The 27,252-nt window shown below is 42.7% G+C and overlaps 7 protein-coding genes across 11 annotated transcripts in view; 4 read left to right on the top strand and 3 right to left on the bottom strand.

Moving 5' to 3' along the window:
- Positions 1-3,844: 3,844 nt before the first annotated feature.
- Positions 3,845-4,946, bottom strand: LOC6494955 (TM2 domain-containing protein CG10795). Its single transcript, XM_001959294.4, has 2 exons — positions 4,484-4,946; positions 3,845-4,422 (listed from the first exon to the last, which is right to left on the bottom strand). Exons 1-2 carry the CDS (start codon positions 4,756-4,758, stop codon positions 4,146-4,148), a joined length of 552 nt encoding a protein of 183 aa, XP_001959330.1. The 5' UTR covers positions 4,759-4,946; the 3' UTR covers positions 3,845-4,145.
- A 97-nt stretch (positions 4,947-5,043) lies between these two features.
- Positions 5,044-6,736, bottom strand: LOC6494954 (selenocysteine-specific elongation factor). Of its 2 annotated transcripts, XM_014907603.3 has the most exons (3): positions 6,398-6,736; positions 5,555-6,342; positions 5,044-5,475 (listed from the first exon to the last, which is right to left on the bottom strand). In XM_014907603.3, exons 1-3 carry the CDS (start codon positions 6,642-6,644, stop codon positions 5,413-5,415), a joined length of 1,098 nt encoding a protein of 365 aa, XP_014763089.1. In that variant the 5' UTR covers positions 6,645-6,736; the 3' UTR covers positions 5,044-5,412. The 2 variants fall into 2 exon arrangements, with proteins under 2 accessions (XP_014763089.1, XP_001959331.2); XM_001959295.4 differs by having other exon boundaries at positions 5,044-6,342.
- A 59-nt stretch (positions 6,737-6,795) lies between these two features.
- On the top strand, positions 6,796-9,720 carry LOC6495660 (probable peroxisomal acyl-coenzyme A oxidase 1). Its single transcript, XM_001959296.4, has 8 exons — positions 6,796-7,274; positions 7,357-7,519; positions 7,581-7,873; positions 7,941-8,346; positions 8,401-8,907; positions 8,962-9,067; positions 9,131-9,286; positions 9,341-9,720. The coding sequence occupies exons 1-8, from the start codon at positions 7,139-7,141 to the stop codon at positions 9,599-9,601; spliced, it is 2,028 nt and encodes a 675-aa protein (XP_001959332.1). The 5' UTR covers positions 6,796-7,138; the 3' UTR covers positions 9,602-9,720.
- Positions 9,721-10,087: 367 nt separating this feature from the next.
- On the top strand, positions 10,088-12,719 carry LOC26515091 (probable peroxisomal acyl-coenzyme A oxidase 1). Its single transcript, XM_014908603.3, has 8 exons — positions 10,088-10,285; positions 10,371-10,533; positions 10,594-10,886; positions 10,947-11,352; positions 11,415-11,921; positions 11,977-12,082; positions 12,148-12,303; positions 12,370-12,719. The coding sequence occupies exons 1-8, from the start codon at positions 10,150-10,152 to the stop codon at positions 12,628-12,630; spliced, it is 2,028 nt and encodes a 675-aa protein (XP_014764089.1). The 5' UTR covers positions 10,088-10,149; the 3' UTR covers positions 12,631-12,719.
- Positions 12,720-13,375: 656 nt separating this feature from the next.
- LOC6495661 (probable peroxisomal acyl-coenzyme A oxidase 1) lies at positions 13,376-16,064 on the top strand. Its single transcript, XM_001959297.4, has 8 exons — positions 13,376-13,624; positions 13,684-13,846; positions 13,910-14,202; positions 14,258-14,663; positions 14,722-15,228; positions 15,289-15,394; positions 15,464-15,619; positions 15,712-16,064. The coding sequence occupies exons 1-8, from the start codon at positions 13,489-13,491 to the stop codon at positions 15,970-15,972; spliced, it is 2,028 nt and encodes a 675-aa protein (XP_001959333.2). The 5' UTR covers positions 13,376-13,488; the 3' UTR covers positions 15,973-16,064.
- LOC6495662 (probable peroxisomal acyl-coenzyme A oxidase 1) lies at positions 16,042-19,248 on the top strand. Its single transcript, XM_001959298.4, has 8 exons — positions 16,042-16,504; positions 16,935-17,097; positions 17,154-17,446; positions 17,505-17,910; positions 17,975-18,481; positions 18,555-18,660; positions 18,727-18,882; positions 18,946-19,248. The coding sequence occupies exons 1-8, from the start codon at positions 16,363-16,365 to the stop codon at positions 19,204-19,206; spliced, it is 2,034 nt and encodes a 677-aa protein (XP_001959334.1). The 5' UTR covers positions 16,042-16,362; the 3' UTR covers positions 19,207-19,248.
- LOC6494953 (syndecan) overlaps positions 19,234-27,252 on the bottom strand; it is a 109,354-nt gene continuing 101,335 nt past the window's right edge. For 2 of the 4 annotated variants that reach the window (XM_014907602.3, XM_014907601.3), the window contains exons 5-6: positions 23,210-23,380; positions 19,234-21,782 (exon numbers count right to left, since the gene is read on the bottom strand). In XM_014907602.3, coding sequence (XP_014763088.2) covers positions 21,610-21,782; positions 23,210-23,380 — 344 coding nt within the window. In that variant the 3' untranslated portion in view covers positions 19,234-21,609. Of the gene's footprint in view, positions 21,783-23,209; positions 23,381-26,418; positions 27,031-27,252 lie in introns of all 4 variants that reach the window. The other 2 variants (XM_044715459.1, XM_001959299.4) reach the window with 2 other exon arrangements.

Raw genomic sequence — 27,252 nt, forward strand, 5'->3', positions numbered from 1 at the left:
GTATTAAGTGGAGGTTCGAACACTGAAGCAGCGACGCAGCAGAGGATGGGGCTTCTTGGCTTCAAATATTTTTTGGGGGCTCGCACTTTGCTCTGCCTTTTGGTGGATTGGATGGCTGGATGGGTGAAGTGGTGAGGGAGTTGGAGGGGGCCTGGCGACAAAAAGCTTCTCATTTGGCGCTAATTAGTTGCACAGAGAAAAACTATCATTTACTTTTGATTATAATATATTTTTTATGTTTTATTTTTATGTATTTTTCGACTTGAATGTTAATATTTATGTTTTAATATCAATATTTATCTCAGATTATCTCAGACTTCCATTATATCTCTTTGTGTGATATAATATGATGAGATAAATACTTTACGGAATTTTAGTTAAAAAACTCTATAAGTATTACCCCTTTTTTCCCAGTGTCCCCCAAAGTCACACACAAAAACAACATCAAAGGCGCAGCCCCCAATAGTTGCAATTGAAAATCGAATTTCAATCTACAATCACACATTCCTCAGCAAAATGAAAGACACCGTTGGTGGCGGGGTGGCTAGGAGGCAGGGTGGTGTTGTTAACAAGGTGAACCTGATAGGCGCCCCACCAGCCCCCACCAACCTTCGATCACATTACCACACCTCAGAGGTAAGCAGGTAAGCGGTAGGCGGTAAGCAACTCAATTCAATATTGATCAATTCCGGGAACTCTTGCCAATTAGAATTTGTTAACTGGCAACTGGTAACTGGCAAGTGGCATTCCGCGCTGTCTACGATGACTTCTGTTGTTTTGACAGCTCCGCGTGCCCAGGGATTCTTTTCATATATATGCCGGGTCTCCCCCCGGGGCTGATAACCACATTCCCTGGGCGTAGTATCGATTAGATTACTTGTCAGCCGAAGCATGAATGAATTGGAAGTTCAAGTGTGCGGGAACAACTTTGATAAGATCGCCTTTGTTTTGGTTACCAGACCTTTGGAGCACTATCAGGTACTGGAGAGCGGGTTGTTAGTGTCAGGTGAATGGAAATCTGGTGAAATTCCCTCAAAGAATTTCATCCGGATGTAATAAATATTAAGATTTGGTAATTACTCGACAGAAACTAATTGCGATAGCCTTTAATCCAGGTGTTCTATAATACTTTCCCAAGATTTCCAGGTACCTTCCCGTGGTAATCCATCAAAAATTTCTATATCAGGTGATTGTTAGATCAATGAGTGTCATGTGAGAATTGATAAGGTCAATAAAAGTCAGGTGAAATGAATAATCTTGGACGTGTATAGAACAAATTTCTTTCAGTATGGATTTGAAGTTGAAATATTTATGAATTTGTATCTAAGACCCTCTGCCCACCATGAATGAACCCATTCATTAAAAAGGCTTTACGCTGCAATGACAGCCACAATCCATGGCATTTGCCGCGATTGCGATAATAGCACTTAAGGCCTGCACTTAAATGCATATTCTTTAGATGAGACAACATACAAATGGTGCTGAGAGATGTGGAGGCCCTGGGATAATTCACACTTAACCCGCGGCCAAATCAAACTGCCAGGCATTTGACATTTATGCGCTGGTTTTTGGATATACTTTATGGAAAAGTTGCTGCTGCTGTTGCTGATGGTGTTGCAGCTGATGTTGCTATGTTGCTATGTTGCTGTTGCATGCTAAGAAAATGCCACAGTGCATTGCAGCTGAGCAGATGGAGATGATTTATGCACTCATTGTATATGTAGTTGTTAATACTCGCCGAGGAAAATTGCAGTTATCACGAACGATACTCCAAGCTTGGATTATGGCTCTAACTCTGTAGCTCTTTAGCTCTGGCTTTAACGGATTTGAGTTTCCCAGGCCGTAGATTTTTTGTCACTGCGACGAGGAGGTTGCCCAGTCATTATTTATGAGGCGACGCGACATCAACGATCATCGAGGAGCGTTGCATATTGCAATATGGCTATAAGCATAGTATAATGTAGTATGCAACATGCAGGCCATGTTGCCCAGGCCAGGTGGGAACCGTGACGCTGCCTGTAAAATTAAATAATTGCGTTTCATTAAATGCTATTTGCATAGGTTCTCCAGTTCTCCCTCTTGTAAACAAAGTGCAAAGCAATTTGGCATAAACGTCATCGGGTCGGCTCGGCTCGAGTGGGCGGTTGGAAATCTGAGAATCCCGCCCCACAATTTTCCACGCCACTTGAGCGTAATTAAGCGTTGAGCTCCTAAGCACTGGGCAAATAAGAAACTTGTCGACCGTCTCCAAGCCCCAGACCCATCCCCCTTTCTCACCCATTATCCACACAAGGAGAAATTGTCTGTTTTTTGTCTTCAAATCATGAAGACTAGTTAGTCATTAAAAGTATAGTTTCTAATCAAGTCTCTCATGAGGTATAGTTGGTGAGTTAGTCTCTTGAAATTTCAACTTCCACTCGTTAATAAAAGCTTAAAGATTGTCAGATTAATTATTATTTTTAAGTGTACCGATTTCGTGCTATATTTACAATAGAATACAGAGCAGTTTGCGCATCGCATCGATGCTATTTTGATACTCACAAATATTTGCAATTGACAATTATTTGACTCACGGCCTCTATTGTCGTTCTATTTCTGGAGGCGACCGGCTCAGGTGAGGATAAGCCCAATCCAAACACCCCCAGTCCAGCCAGAGAGTTGTGAAATAGTTTGTAATACGGCGACCAGTCAGCCAGAGTCAATACTCCCCATGGATTCTGGGATTCTGGGCATTTTCCAGAAGGTTACCACGCGCGTAGCTAGAACAAACAACCGGCTTTGCGGAGCTCCTCAAATTTCACTAATGGCGCAGAGTTCATTTGCCCCCTGAATTGGACAAAACAGTAAGCGATATCTGGCGGTCCAAAGACCTCGGATGAATGGCCAAGACAACCAAGAAGGTTTGTCTGCTGTCACAAAGATCTGCTGGAGGAGCTGCCTGCCTGGTTACCCTGGCTCCCATTCCACCATTTTGTTTACACAGGCGGCACGACTCTCACACTGTAATTAGCCCGTGCAGACCACTGCGACATCAACAACATATTGTCGTCTTCTGGCCTGGCTAATTGAAAAGCCCTTCTCCACATGTCCACATAACAATAAACGGGGCGTGGCCGGGGGTCAGTGCATGCCGTCCATGGATATTGTTTACCATTGTCTGGGCCAACAATAATATCATATTTAGGAGTATGATTAAATTTAAAAAATTGCTGCTATTATGTTATGATACGGTACTCCTTCAAGTTCCTTTTAAACCTCTTTACAATCAGTTCCTATTAAGATATTAAAGGCTATTATTCAATCTCAAAACCCTCAATCTAAACTTGATCAAGAACTAATTAAAAACAATAATAAAAATTCAAGAAATTTGCATACTCCCCGAAGTACTCACCCATTTCCAGATAAAACTAAACTTGATCTTAATTAAGAGCCTAATTAAAACGCATCGAATTACACGCGACCCCGGCCATGCAATTAAAATTGAACAACTCGCCGGCAGATGCGTCGCCGCCGATTATTTCGGAAATGCCAATCTGATGATAGACCCAGCCAGCACGGGCAGGCTCCTTCGCCGCTCGTTTGCTGATTCCCCGAACGTCCAAATGCCCATTCCCCATATGATGCCCCCTGTGCGTTTTCGATTAGCACTGGCGGCGGCGGCATCGATGGTGAGTCAACATCGTGCCTGTGACCAAACTCTGTCACGCCGAAAATGTTCGGGAGATCAAAGTACATGTGGGCCAATTATTTTTCGCGTCGACTAAGATGGGCGATTGTTCTGAGCAAGTCGAGTCAATCATGCTGTGGATATTAAGAGTATGGCTTTATAGGTATCAAGGAATGATTAAAATCGTTAGTTATATTGGCAAACAATTTGTCTATGTGGTCTATACAATTACACCGATGTAGAGTTGTATAAGGGACCATGTACAGTGGTAACTAAGACTAAACAATGCAACTTAGGCTACGCAAATGATGGTGGCAACAATCTTTACACTTATCAACTAGGGTACGTAATGCACTAATCTGAATCTGGATCTGAATCTGAGTCGGGCAGTCGTTGCTTAGTGTCATAAGCCGTACTTAAGATATAACAAGGACTTAACATTATCTAGTGTACACCAGGCGCTGTGCCGCCTTAACCATCACCAGTCGTCCCTGGGTAGCCGGTACGTGACGTTGTCACTCCGAACGATGTGGATTCCAGCGCCATAGTATGGTATAACGTAGGCGGAACCATCTGCCGGTCCCACCACCTGCAGTGCTATGAGTATTATGTCCACCAGCTGGCCTAGGAACATACCGCCTAACGTACAGAACTTGAGCAATCCAATGCCAGGATAGCCCAGGTAGAAGCGGTCCACGCCGAACATTCCCAGAAATACGGAGAGCAGGAGTGTAGTATCCAAGTGGTAGCCATTTCTACGAAGAATAAGGCCATTAGGGAATTAGGCTTTAAAGGAAATTATGTACATATACTTACGTCCACTTGCAGGGTACTTCCCTGGTAAACGTCGAGTTACCCGTTTCTGTGCAATTGATTTCGCTGGCGGCGATGCACCAGACGCGGGCGCGGCCCTCCTTTGTGCAGCCTGCTAGTTGCTGTGTCTTGGGGTCGATGTGGTCTGTCCTCGACGGATCCGGGCACATGAACTGGCCCATCATCTGCAGCTCGTTGCAGTCGACATTTACCTGGTGCGTTGTCCTTGTGCCAAAAATCAGGAGGAGTAGCAGCGGGAAAAGGGCGCAGCAGCACATTGGTTTTATTTAAAAGCTATTTTGGCCTCTCTATGGTGTTGGGTTCTAGGTGGTGTGGTTTTGGCGGTGGCTGCAGTTGCAGTTGGGGCTAGATGTTGGTCTTCGTTTCAATTTCGATGTTTGTTAGTTGCAGTTTTCGTGGGGACAGCGGCAGGCACCAGATTTGTTGTTTTTTTGGTATATGCGTTTCGCAACACTGAAATGTGAGTTTTCCAACATTTACCACCGCAACCGATAACATTTTTAGCCGTTTCAGACAATTGGCGGTATTTTTAAAAGTTTGGATAACTACAAAGATGAATTTTTATTGAAAAAGTCCTGCCTGTTTATTAAATATATATTTTTTACAGTTAAGTAGCACCTTTATGTCCTTAATATTCAGAATTGTTTCTGTAGAGAGCGCCTCTCGAAAAGTAATAGCCACTTTCGAGGTTTGTCCAAAGGTTCTTTCGATCAGGCCACGTTCTCCTGTGGATAGGTCCACCCATTTACCAACGTACAAGTCTCTATTGGCTTCCTTTTTAAAAAGATTATGAACAATCACCTCATTCGCATTAACCACACGTTGAATGCTGCCCACTTTCTGTTTTCGCTTGAAGATTCGCAGTTTGGGTAGCACATCCTGAATGTAGTTAGAACAGTGCGTCTGCCAAGCTATACGGCCCCAAAAAGCCAGCCGGCAACTGGTGCTATGAACGTCCATATCCAGTTTAGAAGCTATAAGAATTGAATTGGGAGGGATTAGCACTGGAGTTTCGAACTGCAACAAGGCGAAAACGACATCAGATTCAGGCACCTCTACTGGAAGAAGCTCCTCTACAAATTCGTAGTCCTTTTCTGGTTGCAAGTCTGTAGACCGATTGTCATTATCCCGAAATAATGTCACGTTGGCCATCACAGTGTCATGGCCTACGGAGATGTGAAGTTTGCTGTTGGATTTAATTGATTGTTTATAATAGCGGATTGGACGAAGACGCAGGCATACGGCGTAGATGGGTTTCAAGTATCCTGGTTCAGCAATCACACCACGTTCCATTAACGTGGCATTGAATTGGGTGACACACAAGCCAATGCGATCGCCCATGGAGGCACTGGTAACGTTCTGGCGAAACATCTGCATTGATTTTACTTTCCGCTGCTCCCTCAGAGCTGGAAGCTCCACCGTGTCGTTGACTTGGACTCTTCCCTGTAGCAGGGTGCCCGTGCACACAGTTCCTTGTCCTTTGATTCCGAAACAATGGTCGACGTACATCAACAGTGGAGCATTTGTGTTCCTCTCTGGCTGGAAGAAAGCATCACTAAGCCCGGCTCGCAGTTCCTCAATGTTAGTTCCCTCCAAAGCGGAGACGCCATACATGGGTACCTGACTCCCAAAACTAGTAGAACCTAGAGTCTTCGACAGCCGTGAACGGAGCTTCTCCAGCTTACTCTCCCGTTGGTCTGCTGGCAGCACATCAATTTTGTTTATCACCACTATCAGTTTTTTCTGCAGCAGCTCCCCAATGATCAGGCACTCGGCAGTCTGGGTCTGGATTCCTTTCTGGGCATCGACAACTAGCAGCATCAGATCAATAATCTGGGCTCCTACAAAACATGGAAATAGTTACTGTGCAATTTTCATAAACTACTATTTAGTTACCTCCTATGATAGTCCTTATGAGACTGGCATGGCCAGGGCAATCCACAAAGGTGAATTGAAGAGGATATCCTTGGGGAGTCTGTGCCAGAACTCCACTGAATCCCAAATCCAAAGTAATTCCTCGCTCCACGGACTGGGGATTTTTGTCGAAGGCTGCCGTGCTGGAAATGGAACTTAGGGCTTTAGCCAGAGTTGTTTTGCCACTGTCCACATGGCCCAGGAGGCCTACATTAAAGTTCGTAGGCATCTTTCCATCCAGATTTCCCTCACAGAACAACCAAAACAAAATATAAACAACAACCAAATCGAACAGCTGTTAAATATTCGATAACATTGGCGCGGAAATCGATTGGCTTTGATCTTAACGTCTATCGTGACCCAATTTCAGTTAATAACAGCTGAGAGTCCCTTAATCTTGTATCTTAAAAATGTACTCTCTGTGTTTTTAATTTCTTATCAAAATGATTAACTAATAAAAACCAAACAAATTATAGTCCAGAATATACCTTGCTCTAAGCAATTTCCACTGTTCCCAAGATAAGACTGTTATTAGTTAATAAACAACAATCTAACACATACAGAAATACTCTCGATTCCACTCAAAAGAGCACTCCAAAGAGCGGATGATCAAAGTTTACAATAAGATTGGAAAAAGTTTCGCTTTTAATGAAGGGGGTTCGGCACTGGGACCTCAATTCGCGATCAGTTCTCTCAGCGCGCGCATTTCAGCAGTTCTAAAAAATGGCCTCATCGGTAATCCCCAAATCCGTTAATCCAGATCTGCAAAAGGAGCGGGATGGAGCCAGTTTCAACAGCGAGGAGTTCGCCGCCTGGTGGGCAGGGAGCGAAAAGGAGCTAAAGTTCACCCGGGGTGTTCGTAAGTCCGTTCCACTCGCAATCTTCAGCTTATCAGTTGAAGGTAATATGTACAGGGTCATGCTGACACTGCTGTTTTTTAGGCGATTACCTTCATAAGGATGTTAATCTTGATGAGATGCTGCAGATCCAGAACATGTCACACGAGGATATCAACGAATTCTCCATAAGGACGTCTATAGATGCGGCTAAGAAGCTACGTCGCCTGCAGGAGGAACGCAATCCAGGGGGAGATGAATACTGGCCGTGAGTATATTTTTAAAACATCTTAAACTATGCTTCTCAAAGTAAACCTTTTTTCTTTTAGGAATCTCTACGACAACAAGGTGATGTGGGGTCTCACACCAGCTGGCAATCCTTTTGGAGTGATGTACGTGATGCTGGTGAAGGCTCTGCAGGCCCAGTGCACTCCGGAGCAGTATGAGGAGTTTGGAAAGCGTATGGAGAAGTTCGAGATTTGCGGCACATATGCCCAAACTGAGCTAGGTCATGGAACTTATCTGCGTGGTCTGGAAACTAGAGCTGATTTCGATCCCAAAACTGATGAATTTGTACTGAACACACCGAAGATATCTTCCTACAAGTTTTGGCCAGGAGGCTGTAAGTAAAAAATTAGGATCTATATCTCTCTTTTGGAGTAACTTACTTATGAATTTTATTGCCACAGTGGGACACAGCTCCAATCACTGTCTGATAATGGCCCAGTTGTACATCAACAATGAATCCAAAGGACCTCATATGTTCTTTATCCAAGTTCGCGATGAAGAGACCCACGAACCTCTTCCTGGCGTCCACATTGGCGATATTGGAAAGAAGATGGGCTTCATTGGAGTAAACAATGGTTTCCTGGGCTTGAAGAACGTGAGGATTCCCCGCACCCGCATGTTGATGCGACACGCCAAGGTCAATGCCGATGGCTCCTATGTGAGCAGCCCCGCAAATGTCCTTACCTACTTCGCCATGGTGCGCACGCGCTGTGTGATTGCTCAAAACAATGCTCTGGTTCTAGCAGGAGCTGCTACCATTGCTACGCGGTACTCCGCTGTGCGCCGTCAAAGTCCAATTAATCCAAAGTAAGATGATTACTTATTACTTATGTTTTCAAAGTGTATAATACTTTGTTCCAGGGAACGTGAGCCACAAATTCTGGACCATGTCACTCAGCAGTTTAAACTCTTCCCGGAGATAGCCACCAGCTTGGCTCATCGGCTGGCTAGCGATTACCTCTGGAAACTGTACGACGCTACCATTGATGACATTGCTAATGGAAAATACGACCGGCTGCCCGAACTCCACTCCCTTTCCTGTGCCTTAAAAGTAACTTGTTCGTCGGACTCTGCTGCTGGTGTGGAACGACTGCGACTGGCTTGCGGTGGTCATGGCTACCTGACCTCGTCCAACATGAGCAACCTGTATGTCGCGGCCACCGCCGCCTGCACGTACGAGGGCGAGAATACGGTACTGCTTCTCCAGATTGGCCGCTTCCTGATGAAGTCTTGGCGCTCGGCACTCAGTGGAGCTCCATTAGCGCCCACAGTTCGTTACCTGTCCGAGGTACAAAAGAATCCAGAGTTTGGAACTTGGACAGGCACTTGGGAAAACATGGTGAAGGCTATGGAGTATACAGCTGCCTAGTAAGTTGATCACCGATTTAAATATCGGCTTTGTTTATAGAAATATTTTTGCAGTAAGACGCGTTTGGCTTTCAAGAGCCTCTCCAATCGTCTATCTAGAGGCGAAAGTGAAGGAAATGCGGCCAATCAAACAGGAATTGAGTTCACTCAGGCAGCAGAGGTTAGTATGAAAATAAAATAGTTTTTTGACCTGCCAAGAACCTATTATTTCATTCCGTTTCAGCTACATGGTCGGGCATTTATTTTCTCGTCGTTTACCACTGAAGTGACTGGCCCCAACTCTAAGAACCGATCGGCGGCCTTTAATCGAGTGCTGGAGAACCTATTGGAACTATACTTGGTCAAGGAGACGCTCAACCAATTGAGCAACCTGTTAAGAGTAAGATCATTAGAAGTTTAACAAAAAAAATGTTAATATCCAATCCTTTTCCAGTTCATCAACCTGACCGATACGGATCTAACCAGGCTGCAGGATCGCTTGGAAACAGTTCTTACTAAATTGCGCCCCGATGCTGTGGCCATTGTGGATGGCTTTGACTTCAGTGATCTTCAGCTGAACTCCACCCTGGGATCCTTCGATGGAAATGCTTATGAGCGCATTTTCGATGCTGTTCTAAAGAATCCGATGAACCAGAAACTAGTGCCCAAGTCCTTCCATCAATACCTTAAACCCTTCATGAAGTCTAACATCTAATTCTCGGTGCTCAGTACAAAATATTTATACTTTGGTGATGTGTTATATTATTTTAAGCTGCAATATTTTTATACAAATGTTTTGTCTTTACAATTATACTCTTATATGAATTATTGAAACAACTTTTCTTTTAATTACTTCCTTTCTAATTAAAAAGCAAAGGCTTGGAATCAAAACAAACTGAAAGCTATTAGCATAAAAAATTAAACAAACATTCTTATCAAAGCCCTAATTCTACTTCTGACAGCTGGGAGAGCCAGTCCAATAGTTCTGCGTGGTTATCTGTAGTATTTACCATAAAAATATTCAATTAATGTTATGGTTGAAACTAATTTAATCAGATTTACCCTGTTCCAAGATAAGAGTGCAATAAATAAATAATAATCTCACTCACACAACCACTGGCAAGAGCTCTCCAATCGGCAGGTGAGCAAAGTTTAGAAAGATTACCAAACAAATTCACTTTTATTGAAAAGGTTCAAGCACTTGGCCCTCAGTCGCTGAGCGGTTCTCCTGTCGTTCAGTTCGGAAACGGGAAACACAGCAACATGTCCACATCGGTTATTCCAAAATCTGTTAATCCCGATCTTCAAAAGGAGCGCGATGGGGCCAGTTTCAACAGCGAGGAGTTCGCCGCCTGGTGGGCAGGCGGAGAGGAGCCACTGAAGTTCATCAGGAATGTCCGTAAGTCAAAATTTCTTCTAATATTAAGCTTATCTTTCATAGTTAAGAAATTCAAGGTTATGTTAACGCTTTTCTTTGTTTCTAGGGGAATATTTGTATAAAGATGTAGATCTGAATGAAATGCTGCAGATCCAAAACATGTCACACGAGGACATCAATGAGTTCTCCGTAAGGACGTCTATTGATGCGGCTAAGAAGTTGAGACGATTGCAGGAGGAACGCAATCCCGGCGGAGAGGATTACTGGCCGTGGGTTTTGGCTTCAATTTCTTTTAATAATTATCTTCATGTCATCATCTTTATTTTCAGAAATCTTTACGACAGCAGGGAGATGTGGGGACTAACACCTGCCGGCAATCCGTTTGGGGTGATGTACGTGATGGTAGTCAAGGCATTGCAGGCCCAGTGCACCCCGGAGCAGTACGAGGACTTCGGAAAACGCTTGGAAAGATTTGAGATCTGCGGCACGTATGCCCAAACTGAGTTAGGCCATGGAACCTACTTGCGTGGATTGGAAACCAGAGCTGATTTCGATCCCAAGACTGATGAGTTTATACTGAACACCCCCAAGATCTCCTCCTACAAGTTTTGGCCTGGAGGGTGTAAGTCTGAAGCCAATATTATCTAGTTATGATTCCTCAGTAACGAATCCTCATCTCCAGTGGGCCATGCATCGAATTACTGTCTGGTGATGGCGCAGCTTTACATCAACAATCAGTCCAAAGGACCCCACATGTTCTTCGTGCAAGTTCGCGATGAGGAGACCCACGAACCAATGCCTGGAGTCCACATCGGGGACATAGGAAAGAAGATGGGCTTCATTGGAGTAAACAATGGCTTTCTGGGAATGAAGGATGTGAGGATTCCTCGAACTCGCATGCTGATGCGACACGCCAAGGTAAATGCCGATGGATCTTATGTGAGCAGTCCCACCAATGTCCTCACCTACTTTGCCATGGTGCGAACGCGATGTTTGATTGGCCGGAACAGTGCCCTGATCTTGTCAGCGGCTTCCACCATAGCAGTGCGATACTCCGCCGTTCGCCGACAAAGTCCGATTAACCCAAAGTAAGATTAGAGATACGGAATAAGATTATTAAAAATATTTATTGAATGATGTTGATTTTTAGGGAGCCGGAGCCCCAAATCATAGATCACGTAACCCAGCAGCTGAAGCTGTTCCCTGAGATAGCCACCAGCTTGGCCCATCGCCTGGCCAGTGAATATCTGTGGGACATGTACGAAGAAACTCTTGTGGACATTGGGAATGGAAAGTACGAACGATTGCCGGAACTTCATTCCTTGTCCTGTGCCTTGAAGGTGACATCTTCAATGGACTCAACGGCTGGCATAGAGCGACTACGTCTGGCTTGTGGCGGTCATGGCTACCTGACTTCCTCCAACCTGAGCAACCTCTATGTCTTTGCCACTGCAGCCTGTACTTATGAGGGCGAGAACACCGTACTGCTTCTTCAGATTGGACGCTTCCTGATGAAGTCCTGGAACTCTGCCTTGAGTGGAGCTCCTTTGGCACCGACTGTCAGTTACCTGGCTGAGGTTCAAAAGAATCCCGAGTTCGGCACTTGGACAGGAACCTGGGAAAACATGGTAAAGGCTATGGAGTATGCGGCTGCCAAGTAAGTGTTCATCAGTAGCAGTTTAAGCCAAGAAAGCTTATGTAATCTATTGTAGTAAGACACGCTTGGCTTTTAAGAGCCTATCTAATCGTTTGCTTCGAGGAGAGAGCGAGGGAACTGCGGCTAATCACACGGGCATAGAGCTCACCCAGGCGGCAGAGGTTATATCTTGACAACATTGGGACTTTGAACCACTAAACGTAGCTTTTTACTTTCTCCCCCTTAGCTTCATGGTCGCGCTTTTATTTTCTCTTCATTTACCGCAGAGGTTACTGGTCCAAAATCAAAGAACCGATCAGCGGCCTTTAATAGGGTTCTGGAGAATCTCTTGGAACTTTACTTGGTGAAGGAGACCCTTAACCAACTAAGCAATTTGCTGAGAGTTAGTCAATATAATATATAAATTTTTTGATTTAATGATATTTTAATACATATTCCCATTCCACAGTTCATCAACCTGACTGACTCAGATCTCACCAGCCTGCAGGACCGTCTGGAAACTGTGTTGACCAAGTTGCGTCCTGATGCTGTGGCTATTGTGGACGGCTTCGACTTTAATGATCAGCAACTGAACTCCACCCTGGGAGCATTCGATGGAAATGCCTACGAGCGTATATTCGATGCTGCTCTGAGGAATCCTATGAACCAGAAATCGGTTCCAAAATCATTCCACGAACACCTTAAGCCATTCATGAAGTCCAACATTTAATGGATTGTATAATGTGCTTCTACTTTGTCTGATGTTTTAACTGTTTAATATTGTACTATTGTATTTGAATAATTATATTGAGCTTCACCTAAAAGTCGACTTTATTAATTCCATTGATTTCCCAAAACATAGTTACTATCAATGAAAGGGAAACGTGACCATAAGTGTTATTGTTGATTAGATTACTTCAAAGTTTATGAATTAGCTATTTTTAGTTGTGTTCTATCATAAAGGGGGTTCCTTTATATACACATTGTATTAAGCATCATAGAAGGGAAACTATCAAACTTGTTTCTTTTTGTTCTGATAATAATTTATATATATATATGCTTATATATATGTGTCTCCGAAATGTCCCAGGGCAACAGTCCTATCAGTGTTAAAACTCTTGAGAAAAACTCTTGTATTTCTAAGCCCATAAATTCAAACGGAAATTGAAAAAAATTGTTCTTGTTTTCTTGTTTTTTATCTCACGTGCTTTATGGCCTACAATCTCAAAGATCTTTGTATTGAAGAACCTACGTAAGAAGCTATATAAACTGGGTTATCTTATTTAGCCTGAAAACAATATACCGGGCTACCCTTGAACCTAAGGGTAAAGAAAATCTAATCTGTAATAAAAGCGAAACGTGGTTATGAATGGATCTTATTTAAATAACATATAGCAGTTCGATATCGGTGACATAAGTTAATAAACTTTAATCTCACGCACACAGGCTCGATTGCACTCGAAACGGTGGACGGGGCAACATTAGATTGGCAGGTAATTTCATATTTATTTCGGGGTTTCCGGCACTTGGCCATCAGTTGGCGAGTGGACTTCTTGGCGAGCAGTTCGGACACCTCTACTCCAGGATAATGGCCTCAAGTGTAATTCCCAAGACGGTGAATCCTGACATACAAAAGGAGCGCGATGGAGCGAGTTTCAGTAGCGAGGAGTTCGCCGCCTGGTGGTCAGGAGGCCAGGATGCCCTTAAGTTTCACCGGGAACTGCGTAAGGTTCACACTGTCCTCAGTTTGGTAACATTTTAAGGTTATACTTCTTTTGGTTAGGTGACTATATGCAAAAGGATGTCGATGCGGATGAGTATCTGCAGATCCAGAACCTGTCTCATGAGGAGATAAGCGACTTTGCTGTAAGGACTTCTCTCGAGGCGGCCAAGAAGCTGCGTCGCCTGCAGGAGGAACGCAATCCTGGCGGAGAGGACTACTGGCCGTACGTTCTACTTCTTCAACTCACTAAACATTATTCTCATTATCCTTTTTTGAATATTTTTAGAAATCTATACGATCACAAGATTACGTGGGGGGTCACACCTGCCGGAAATCCATTCGGAGTGATGTACGTGATGCTCATTCAGGCTCTGGAGGCCCAGTGCACTCCGGAACAGTACGAGGAATTCGGAAAGCGAATGAAAAACTTTGAGATTTGTGGAACTTACGCCCAAACTGAGCTGGGACATGGCACCTTCCTACGTGGTCTGGAAACAAGAGCTGATTTTGATCCGAAAACCGATGAGTTTGTTCTGAATACTCCAAAGATATCCTCCTACAAGTTCTGGCCGGGCGGCTGTGAGTTTAAAGCATTGTCCTCCCTTAATCTTATGTAACAAATCTTGTTCTATAGTGGGTCACTCTTCAAACTACTGCCTGGTAATGGCGCAGTTGTATATCAACAATCAGTGCAAAGGACCTCACATGTTCTTCGTGCAAGTTCGCGATGAGGAGACCCACGAACCACTTCCCGGAGTTCACATTGGCGACATTGGCAAGAAGATGGGCTTCATCGGGATTAACAATGGCTTCTTGGGCTTGAAGGACGTAAGGATTCCACGCACCCGTATGCTGATGCGTCACGCCCAGGTTAAACCTGATGGCTCTTATGTCAGCAGTCCGGCCAATGTCCTCACCTACTTTGCGATGGTTCGGTCTCGCTGTGTGATCACCTATAACAATTCCTCAATGCTGGCAGTGGCCGCCACCATTGCCACGCGATACTCCGCCGTTCGCCGCCAGAGCCCCATTGAACCAAAGTAATTTCAGGATTGCTCATATTGTACTTCACATTCTATGATTTCTTCTGTCTTTTAGAGCTCCCGAACCCCAAATTCTGGACCATGTTACCCAGCAGATGAAGCTCTTCCCCGAGATAGCCACCAGCTTGGCTCATCGTGTTGCCAGTGACTATTTGTGGAAACTGTACGAGATGACCATCGAAGACATAGAATATGGAAAGTACGAACGGCTTCCAGAACTTCATTCCCTGTCCTGCGCCCTGAAGGTGACCTGCTCCTCAGATACAACAGCCGGCATAGAGCGCCTTCGTCTGGCCTGCGGCGGTCATGGCTACCTTATCTCCTCCAATCTGAGCAACTTGTATGTCCTGGCCACGGCAGCCTGCACTTACGAGGGCGAGAACACCGTACTGCTTCTTCAGATTGGTCGCTTCCTGATGAAGTCCTGGAACTCTGCACTAAGTGGCGCTCCCTTGGCACCCACCGTTAGCTACCTGGCTGAAGTCCAACAGAATCCTGAGTTTGGTGCCTGGACAGGAACCTGGGACAACATGGTCAGGGCTATGAAGTATGCAGCTGCCAAGTAAGTATTTCTTTCTTTTTATTTGTTAATAATACTAATATTTTTGTTAAATTCTTTTAGTAAAACGCGATTGGCCTTCAATAGCCTCTCTAATCGAATTTCCAAAGGGGAATCCGAAGGCAACGCGGCTAATCAGACCGGTATTGAGTTCACCCATGCAGCAGAGGTAGGTTATCGAATATTGAACTTTGAAACTATCAAATCTTCACCCATTTTTATCTATTTTCCCTTATAGCTCCATGGGCGTGCGTTTGTTTTCTCGTCGTTTACGACTGAAGTGACTGGCCCCAACGCCAAAGACCGATCCCCGGCGTTAAACAGAGTGCTGGAGAATCTCTTGGAACTCTACTTGGTCAAGGAGACACTCAATCAACTGAGTAACTTGCTGAGAGTAGGTTTCATTTATAACGATTAGATATTAGATATCTTTAGCACATATAAAATGTAATAATTCCATATTCCATATTCCTTATGTATCTTCAGTTCATCAACTTGACGGACAAGGATCTAACCAGTTTGCAGGAGCGCTTGGAGACAGTCCTGACCAAGTTACGCCCCGATGCAGTGGCTATTGTGGATGGCTTCGACTTCAGCGACCTCCAGCTGAACTCCACCCTGGGGTCATATGATGGCAATGCCTATGAAAGAATATTCGATGCTGCCCTCAAGAACCCCATGAACCAAAAGCCAGTGCCAAAATCCTTCCACGAGATCCTTAAGCCCTTCATGAAATCCAATATCTAGAGATATCATTATCTTTATCCATAAGTAATGTCTGTTTATAAATTAATACCTCTTTTGTTGTTCTAAGTTATACTCTTTAGTTAATATTTTAATGAAACCTCTTAGCTCTTTTGTTTATTTTTGAATAATACTCTTAAATGAATTGTTATCATCGTAAAACACTCTCTTATCAGTTTCTCTTGACTGGCTTGTTTATTTTCTCTTCAGTCGCTAGCTTGCGATCATGAAAAAAGCTTTCGCATGGCCTTTGGTCCCCCAAAGCTTTCCTTCTCCCGCAAAAATGATATTTCGCTCTGTATTCGCTTTGAGCCGACAGCTGATGGTTGGGGCTGCTCCAAAAATTTAATATTTTGTAAATAACTTTGTAAATATTTTGGCACAAAAGTTAAAATGTCGCACATTAAGAACCTGATTCCAAATACTGTGAATCCCGATCTGCAGAAAGAGCGCACGGGAGCCGAGTTCGATGTTGAGGAGTTCGCGGCCTGGTGGCAGGGAGGTCAAGACAAGCTGAAGACCAAAAGGGAGATTGGTGAGTCTCTTCTAGTATCTCTTAGATGAATTAAAATCATAACTAAAGACAGAAGTATCTATGAGGTCTTTAATAAACAAGAAAATCTAGGTCCAAACAGTTCATCTAATGGCCGCAAAGTCCAAAAATATTTATACAAAGTTGTATTGGCCGAATTAACTTTGTTGCTATATCAATAATGATCGTTAATGTTTGGTTGATAAGGCAATTGCAGTGAGACACAAGTTTCTTATCAGGGTAAAGGGGCTCATCCACGCCCAGGCGATAGCAGCCGGCTACAGTCCAAATTCCCTATCTCGTACCACCATCGACAGGTGGTAACGGGGTGACAAGACTTTATTGCCTCGAACCACTAATGAGTTTGATGGAAAACTTTTAGTAACGAAAGTTCAAAGTTCATGCGATGACTTTTAAATTCTTTGTCTCATAGAAAAAGCAATATTCAGCAACCTGGAGGATGGCTATGGTCTCAATCACGAATACATGTCCCACGAGGATGTCTACAACTCCAGTGTGAAGAAAGTGGCCGAGGCTGCTGCCAAACTGAAGGATCTCCAGAACAAGATTAATCCTGGAGGCAACGATATTTGGCCGTAAGTCAACAAAGTGGTTAGTGATTTCCCCAATATCTTATCGTGGCATTCTTCAGGGGTCTGCTGTTTAATGTCCAAAGTCATGGCCTCTTCCCAGCCAACCACCCGCTGGCCACCCACATTACAATGTTCGTGGACGTGATCAAGGGTCAGGGCACACCCGAACAGGTGGAGAAATGGGGCAAGGCGGCGGAGAACTGCAACATTATTGGCACCTACGCCCAAACAGAGTTGGCCCATGGCACCAATGTCAGAGGTATTGCCACTCGTGCGGACTTTGACCCCAAAACCGATGAGTTTGTGCTGAACACTCCAAATCTGGAAGCCTACAAGTGGTGGCCAGGAGGCTGTAAGTCTTATAAATTTTAATTAAAAGTTTTAGTGAACTTTATTTCTTGAATTTCTAGTGGGTCATACTGCCAACCATGCCATGGTTGTGGCCCAATTGTACATTTCCAATGTCCACTATGGCATTCAGATGTTTATTGTTCCCCTGAGACATTCCGAGACGCACATGCCTCTGCCTGGAGTGGACATCGGCGAGGTTGGCAAGAAGCTGGGCATGGTGGCTGTGAATCAAGGCTTCCTCGGCCTCAAAAATGTCCGCATTCCGCGCTCTTACATGCTGATGAAGTTTGCCAAGGTTGAGAGGGATGGTACCTTCAAGGCGAGCCCGGTTTCGAGGGTCAACTACCTGACCATGGTCTACACCCGTTGTTTGATTGTTAACCTGACCTCTACGTTGCTCCTGGAGGCAGCCACCATTGCCACCCGGTATTCGGCCGTAAGACGTCAAAGTCCTATTGAAGAAAAGTTAGTATTCGAGTCTGGGATAGCTTCTGAACATGTTATATGAGCAATTTCTTTGTCTTTCTAGCCAACCGGAACCTCAGATCATCGACCATGTTACCCAGCGCCTTAAGCTCTTCCCAGAGATCGCTAATGGTATTGCCTATCACCTGGCTGCCGAGTACATGTGGGAAATGTATGCCCAGACTGTCCAGGAGGCCAATAATGGCAAATTTGATCGTCTGCCCGACATGCACATCCTCTCCTGCGCCCTGAAGGTCCTTTGCACCACCGATGGATGTGCTGGCATTGAAAAGCTGCGTCTCTCGACTGGAGGTCATGGCTACCTTACTGCCGCCAACATGAGCAACATCTATGGAAATGCTGTGGCTGCCTATACCTATGAGGGCGAGAACACAGTTCTCCTCCTGCAGATTGGTCGTGCTCTGGTGAAGGCCTGGGCAGTTTTCTTGGAGAAGAAGCCAATATCTTCCTCATACAGCTACTTTGCTAGCTCCATGGAGTTGAGGGAGTTCCCCAAGTGGGACAACTCCTGGCAGTGCATCATTAAGGCTTTGCAGTACACGGCGGCACAGTAAGTGTGGTTTATATTATTATAATGTTATGGCTTATATTTAAAATTATTAACTATCCATATTTATTTTTAGAAAAACTCGTATTGCTTTCGAGAATCTGGCATCTCGTATGGCTAGTGGACAATCCCAGGGTGTGGCAGCTAATAATACAGGCATTGAGCTGGCTCGTGCCGCAGAGGTTGGTATTCCAAAAGTTCTTCTTTAAATGATTTTATTTATAATATTTTTTAAATCACTATTTCAGCTCCATGGTCGCCAGTTTGTGTGCCAGACATTCCTCAATCAAATCACAGGTCCCAAGGCCCAAAAGCGTTCTCCGGCTCTTAACAAGGTTTTGGAAAATGTCCTAGAGCTCTTCCTGGTCCAGACTGTCCTCAACAACCTAAATGATATTTTGAGAGTTAGTATTTAGCATCAAAAAATATTTCACCTTAATATTCTAACTTTTATACTTTGTTACCAGTTTATTAACCTCACTGATGCCGATCTGAGGTCCTTGCAGAAGCGCTTGGAGGTGTCCCTGGAAAAGTTCCGCCCCAATGCAGTGGCCATTTGCGATGGTTTTGGGTTCCATGATCGTGTTCTGAACTCTGTGCTGGGCAGCTACGATGGAAATGTCTATCCCAGACTCTTCGATTCGGCCAAGAGGAGCACCATGAACCAGAAACCTGTACAGAAATCCTTTGAGACATATCTGAAACCCCTCATGAAGGCCAATTTGTAACAAAATTAAGAGGCGAAAGACAATATATTTTGTTTTAAATTAGTTTCATACCAGTTTTATTTAGCAAATCAAAACCAATTTCTCAGTACATTCAGCGCATTTTAAAAAAACTAACAAACTAAACGCTTACAAAATAGCAAAAAATTTGATGTAAAATATGACAACAACGTACTATGGGTCGAGAGTGAAACATAGTACGTGTACATATCAAAAAAGATGCGGTTGCGTTTTTTACAGTGTAGAAAAAGTTGTAGTCAGAAAATTGTTAAAGTTCTTGTAGCTGCTCTGGCTTTGTGGTTCTTGTTTAATTTCAATTTTTTTGCTTGTTTCGTATTTGTTTTTGTTTCTGTTTTGTGTGTTGTGGGTGTGTGTGGTGTGTGTTGTGTAAGTTTCAGTTTCAAGAGGAGAGATAGGGGGGTGTTGTTTGAAATATCCCTTTGTTTTTAATGTAGGAGTATGTTTAATTTATTATTTATGCATTATACACAGTTACACACACAATTGATTTATGTTGCTAATTATATACTTATATGATATATATTAGTTTTTGATTTTTGTTTTTTTTTCTTTTCTTTTCATAACTTTTTTTTTCGCAATGAAAATATGGCATGAGAGTTGGAGAGAATATTGGTTGACTAACAATTAAACAAGTATTGCAGCTAATTTGTTGATTAAGAGGTTGGAGTGTACGTTGTGTGTGTTTTTTTTTTGTTTATTAAGGGGTACTGGAGGGGGTTTAACATTATATTGCTCGACTGCTGTCATTTTAATTGTTTTTGTATTTGTTGTTCTTGATGTTTTGTCTGCCTTGTAAACTTAACAATAAATTTTTACTATTGCTTGTTTTTCGTATGATCTGTGGCTGGTTGTTGCAGTTGTCGGTTGTTAGTTGTTATCGATGTTGTTCGTACTTCGCATTTTTTTGTATTTTGCTTGCAAAACTAAACAATTGTCAATGACAGCGAACGTAAAAACTAAATAAATGCACAATAATTCAATGCGTTAATCCGATTTTGATTCTTAGCCATGGAAGAAGCAGTTGAGTCAAGCGAAGGATATCTCGTATAACTCTAAAACCCAATGGGAAACCCAAATTAATGTACAATTGCTTTTATAACGATTTTCATTTCATTTTTTTTCCATTTTTCCATTTCCTATATTCCATTTTCCTTTAATTTCATTCAATAAATATTCAAAGGTTTTGTGTTTTTCATTGTTTGTATGTTTTCTAGAAAAAAGTAGAAATTGTTAATCCTCATTTAAGTTTTTTCTTCAGTTTTTTGGTTTTTGGTTTTGCCAGAAAGGTTCAGAGTGTGTTGTTCATATTCTGTTCTTTTCGCTTTTTTTCGTTTTTCGTTTTTTTTTCATCGTTTTGTTTTAGGAATTACACTAATAATTACATAGTTTTTCTTATGTATTAACTTAAAAACATTTATGCATCGATTTCCGTTTGTTATGTGCCGCACAATTCATAATTATATTTATTTTCAATGGACTTGCTTTCTGCTGCTATCTGCATCTATGGTGAGAATTGGTTATGGAAATTAATCAGTTATGTGGCTTCGAAGAGGGGTCTATCGAGATTTGAGAGATAACCGTGATGTATCCAATTCGCTTTCGTTATTCAGCTAACATATATAATCAATACATTTATATATTCAATATGCACGAAAGTTTCCTTTTACATCTATGTAGTTGAATGCGCGTGTGTGTGTGTATTATTATTATTATTATTATTATAATAGGTATTATTCAAGTTCTTCCATCATCTCCACCTGCTTTTTCTCTACATACTCGTAATTCATAATTAATTCGCTTAATTTTGCCCGCCCTTATATTGGTTTCACTATTTATAATTTTATATATATATAATATATTATTTATATATTCAATTTCGCATGATTTCATTGCAATTATACTTGATATTTTTGTTTGATTTTTTTTGCATTTTGTTTTTGTTTTTTTTTGCCTTTGTTTTTGTCGCTTAAAACTTACTTAATTAGAAAATTTGCATACACACATCCACACACGCAGAGAATCGTCTTGTCTGTCATGTGTATGCCTTTTTGCATAAACTTATAGGTAAGTTTTCCTTTCCTTTTAGTTTTCGTTATTATTTCGCCAATTGGTTGGTTGTTATTATTCAGTATTTTACCCCTCACGAAAAATTGTATGATTTGAAAATGTTTGAAAGATTTTCAATATTTTTTGTGTTAGTTCCATGGTTCAGTGGGTTGCTGATGACATTGCACTACCACTCCGCACTCCGCACAGTGTATCCAGTTGAGCTACCGACTCTATCGCTTCCGCTCCTTTCGCCTCACCACCACACCCAGAGTCTATCCCCTCCGATTTGCTCCTGCAGCCGTGGCCAACTTAATACCTGCGCGACGTGCCATTATCTCAGGCGTAGAACTCGCGATTATTCGCATTTTTCGCATACGAATTGTTGGCCGGAGAGCGTTTGGGTTCATCCAGGGCGTAGGATCCCTCGTCCTTTTTCCGCATGCGGTAGACAATGAACATCACCACCAGTATGGCGCAGAGCAGGCCGACCACGGCTCCGCCAATGACAGCTGTTGGTGGAAAACAAATATGTTTCAATATATTCTTAATATTTTGAGAATCAATCATAAGTATAAATTAGTATAAAACCCACTATGGAAAGTGAAACAGGTTCTAGATTGATTAAGTTATTACACATCAGAAAATATCACTCATACGCAATGATGGACTGGTTCAATTTTTAAAGGGACCCATCAGGAAATTCGATAAAAAATTGAAAAAATATTTTGTTCTCAGATTTTGATGCAGATTTATGGAGAATCTATCCACAAATCGTTTAAGGTATTCCGCTCAGGAATCGGATGAAAATTGGCCAAGATATGGCCTTCGCAGGGGGTCATATTGGGGTCCTCATACATTTTCCACATTTTGAAGGGGACCCATCACGAAATTTGATAAAAAATTGAAAAAATATTTTGTTTTCAGATTTTAATGCAGAATGATTGAGAATCGATCCACAAATCGTTTAAGGTATTTCGCTGGAGAATCGGATGAAAATTGGCCAAGATATGGCCTTCGGAGTGGGTCATATTGGGGTCTCCATGCATTTTCCACATTTTGAAGGGGACCCATCAGGAAATTTGATAAAAAATTGAAAAAATATTTTGTTCTCAGATTTTGATGCAGAATGGTGGAGAATCTATCCACAAATCGATTAAGGTATTCCGCTTGAGAATCGGATGAAAATTGGCCAAGATATGGCCTTCGCAGGGGGTCATATTGGGGTCTCCATGCATTTTCCACATTTTGAAGGGGACCCATCAGGAAATTTGATAAAAAATTGAAAAAATATTTTGTTCTCAGATTTTGATGCAGAATGGTGGAGAATCTATCCACAAATCGATTAAGGTATTCCGCTTGAGAATCGGATGAAAATTGGCCAAGATATGGCCTTCGGAGTGGGTCATATTGGGGTCTCCATGCATTTTCCACATTTTGAAGGGGACCCATCAGGAAATTTGATAAAAAATTGAAAAAATATTTTGTTCTCAGATTTTGATGCAGAATGATTGAGAATCGATCCACAAATCGTTGAAGGTATTTCGCTGGAGAATCGGATGAAAATTGGCCAAGATATGGCCTTCGGAGTGGGTCATATTGGGGTCTCCATGCATTTTCCACATTTTGAAGGGGTCCTATCAGGAAATTTGGTAAAAAATTGAAAAAATATTTTGATTTCAGATTTTGATGCAGAATGATGGAGAATCTATCCATAAATCGTTTAAGGTATTCCGTTTAAGAATCGGATGAAAATTGGCTGAGATATATCTGTCGCTGGATGCCAGTGACAACACTGCGTATGAGTGATGTATTTAAAAACTATTTGGAAAGATGAAACATAAAATTCTTAATATTTCCTTGCGGTTCAGGATTTGTTGTGAGTCCCTGTTCTATATATAATATATCCCTGTTCTATAGCATAATAGTAAGTACTTACCAGCCAGGATGCCGGGCTGCGAGAAGAAGCTCGACGTGCGATCGTCCTCGCTCATGATGACAACCTCGTTGCCGTTGCCCCTGTGATCGATGCTCTTTGTGTCGGAGGGCTGGCTGTTCACGTTCGTGTTGGGGTCCAAGGCGTGGACGTTGCTGTTGCCACCTGTGCCCGCTGTTCAGGAGAAAGAGAAGGCAACAGTTCGGTGAGAATGAGATAGCGATGGGTGGGAAATCCATTTATGCCCATGACGTGCAAGCAAAATCAAACAAAACGCAGAGAGTGAGAGACAGAGATTGTTGTTTTGTTTTATGTTTTGTATGTTTTTGTGTTTGTAGGAGGCATTCAATTAAATTGATTCGAGTGTCAATATGGATTTAAGTAAGATAGTGTGTGGGGGAGAGTATACGTTGTGTGAGTGTAGGGTGTGTGTGTGTGTTGGGTGTGTTAATGAGCTGTTATGCAATATTTACAAGGCCTAATGTTAGTCGAGCTGCAATGACTACAAAGGGGAACTTATACTAAACTTTAGGGCTTATAACTAACTACATTACTTTTAAGGATATATACTATGTATGTCGAACTGCCACGCCCTCAAACATATGCGCGGAATGTGCTAATTTCACGCTAATGAGCAGCCCCAGGAGAAAAGTTGTCAGTGCAAATGAAAAAAGTTTCCATACTGCCAAGTCTAGAATTCGCTGCTCTGAGTATGCAATTATTTTTGTTCCCTGGATCTGACAGTCGAGTGACAGCGGAAAAGAGCAAAAATTTAATGCCAATTGGCTGTCAAACAGCGCGAATTTAAATTATATTTAATTGACATTTGTTCTTTGGCTTTCTCTCTCTCTGCAATGGGCTTCCCCCTCAAGTATATGTATGTGTGCTGGCTGAGCCTGAGCCATTGTTTGCCTGCTTGGATCCTTGTTATACACATTCTCCCCATCACAGGAAGGGGGCTTAAGACAAACAAATTGCTTGTTTAGCTCCTTGTACTCGTACTTCTTTGCGTCGAAGCACAAACACACACACACGTCCTCCTTGGCGGGGCGGCATATTAATTAGGTAATGCCCACGAGAGCCCTTCATGAAGGGGCCCTCGCGGATAAACCGCCTTAAATTGATTTTATATGTGTGCAGGACGAAAGTCTTGAGCAAATCACTCCCATACGGACATTTTCTCTATAGCAGCTGGAGTGCTTTGCTTTGACTGGCCCAGGGAAGCTATAAATATTTGCTCTTCAATGCGATTTCCAAAAGCAAATGGATTTCTCTTCGAGATTGCTCCAATGTCTTGCCATCGAACTGATTGTCTGCCTTCTGTTTGTCCTGAGCCAATAAGGCTACCAGTTCCACCTCCTCCACCTTTGCCGTAATGTAGTGTGTGTATCTGGATCTGAAGGCAGAATGCACTTTGTACCCATACGATGGATTTCACAAATGGAAAAGGGACAGGGACTGGGTTACTCTGGTGATTTCCACCAGAACTCGGAGAGGTCAACTGCGCGCAATTATGGGCAAAATTATTGCCTTTACAGTGTGTGTCAAACGTCACCCAGCCAGGCAGTCAGAGAGTCAGCTAACCAGCCAACCAGCCATATTGATTATGTTTCTGTTTTTGGCTGAGACGTGGCAGTTCTGGTGATGGCAATTGCAAAGCAAACATCAAAGCCATAAGCCCACAAGAACCACGAGAACCACCCACGATTGCCATTAGGCTGAATGTTTCACAGCCTGACGCTGCACTGAGCACTCAATTTAGGCCATAAACTATGGATTTTGGTTGCAAAAATTTTGCCAAAAAATATAGCTTTAGTTAATATATCCCCCCTGAAAGCTATCTTTAAACACTATATCTCTATAAATTGATTTTTAAAATAGAAAACCTATTATTTTTTGTACAGTGTCCTACCCACAAAGTCATTGCAGGAGCAACAATGCCTCAAGTAAACGGCTACAGTTACGCGAAGGATTCGAACACCAAAAGGCTGGGCAGGATGCGGAGTGTGTAACTGGAGAGGAGAGGTGCCTTGTGCCACTGCCAGGACTCTGGGTGATTTTTCATTTGAAGTGCCTGGCGAAGTAAGGCAAGTGTTCTACTTCGCCGAGTGAAACACAAAGCACAGAAAATCACTGCGCGGCTTAGTGCGATTTTCCAGGCGATTTTCATTCCATTCCATGCAGGAGGCGGGGTTCATGATTCAGGACGAGCCAACACTGTTAATGGAACTTTATGCCTAGGGCAAGGAATTGCAAAATGTCTAGCTTGTTCCGCTTAGCCCCGCCCTAGCTTCACTTTTAGTAAATCCTCTTGCACCCTCGAATCCCTGATGGAGTGCTCCTCCTGTTTGCAGCTTAATCGATTGTTTGGCTTTGGCTTTGGCTGTGTCACTGCCATTGTCTCTGTCTGGCCCTGTCCGGCATTGTTTGCCCTGTTTGCTTGCCATTTGTCACGTTAAAAGCTTTTAAACAATCCTTAAATTATTCGACTTACTCTAGTCTAGGGCTAGCTTAAAGTTTAACTAAAATAGTAGAACAAGAATAGTGCTTCTTGCTGCTCTGCGGGAGATTTTCCAATCGAATAAACGACAGAAACCGACAGGGAAATGATTCAATGAATTGGACAAGGGTCAGAATGAATGTTTTTGGTAATAATGTGGTATATATACATATATTGGGGACAGTCCGTGGGTAAAGTTTTTTGTTTCGGGACACCCGCTGCGTTGACCGTAGACTCTTCGGAGCGCGCCAAATAAAATAATAGAAACAGAAAACCAGAACTTACAACTTAATTTAACTAAGAAGTACTTTTAATTTAAGGTGCATGTGTGGGTAAGAGTGCTACATAATACATAACAGAAGCAAAGCAAAATAGACAACAAATTAAATAGCAAATAGCTAAAGTACAAAAGCAAATATTTATACCAGAAATAAATAGCAATAATACTAATTCATATTGTTTAAACAAAGGCCAAGGCACAGTGCTCCAGGCAATATACAAATAAAATAGCCAAGAGCTGCACTGCTGGTAAGCAATTTGGTTTTCAAGTGCAGTTGCTGGACTCCAATAAACACAATGGATGGTGCAAAAAGGACAACACAAGGATATGGTAATAAATGTGATAAGAACAAACAAATGAAGAACCACAAATAATAAATAAAAAAGACGTTGAAAGGTAAAAAGTAAAAGTGTAAAAATAAAAACCACTGACGTTCGCGCTCTGGGTTCGAACTTCCATCGTTGCCACGGCCAAATATGGGATCAAATTCAGTTCTGGTAGAAACGACATCAACAGCACCACCAGCAGCACCACCAACATTCGTAACTTCATCCTCTTTTTTGGGATCCTCGTCCAGATCGATGGTATCCTTGTAATCTTCGTTCAAGTCCGGCTGGTGGGTGGGTATCTCGTCTTCTGGCTTCACATCATCGTCAGTTCTAGTGGCAGGACCATCGATGGTGCGGTCCGCATCATCATAATCGTCCTTGTCCTCGTCGTCTTCGTCATCCTCACCACCGAAGTCATCGCCGTTGTCGTAGTCATCGTCGTCATGGCCATTACCACTGCCCTCAGTGTCCACATTGGGATCGAAAGTGGGCATCTGAGGTTGGTAGAAGACATCGGTAGTATTCTGGCCAGAAATAGAGTTCGTTGGACCATTGTTGTTTGTTGTTGCTGCCGTTGTGGTTGTTGTTGTTGTAGTGGATGATGTGCTGGTGGTTGTTGGCGTTGCTGTTGTGGTTGTTGTTGAGGTGGTTGTTGTCCAATTCGAAGTCGTTGGTGTCGAGATTGTGGATGAGGTTTGTGTTGGTGTATGAGCTGCTGAAGGATATAAAGATGCGATTGATGTTGGTGTGTTGGTTGTTGTATTTGTTGTTGTTGTTGTGTATGATTGTCTATTAACTAAATTAGCATCTAACCTAACTGTATCTGAATCTATAACTGTGACTGTAGTATCTGTATTTGTATCTGTATCTGTATTTAAAGCTGTATCTGTTACTGTTTTTGGGGTTGGCTTTTGTGTTGGTTTTGGTTTCTTGAAAG

This window comes from Drosophila ananassae, chromosome 3L (genome assembly GCF_017639315.1).
Source record: "Drosophila ananassae strain 14024-0371.13 chromosome 3L, ASM1763931v2, whole genome shotgun sequence".
Taxonomy (NCBI): domain Eukaryota; kingdom Metazoa; phylum Arthropoda; class Insecta; order Diptera; family Drosophilidae; genus Drosophila; species Drosophila ananassae.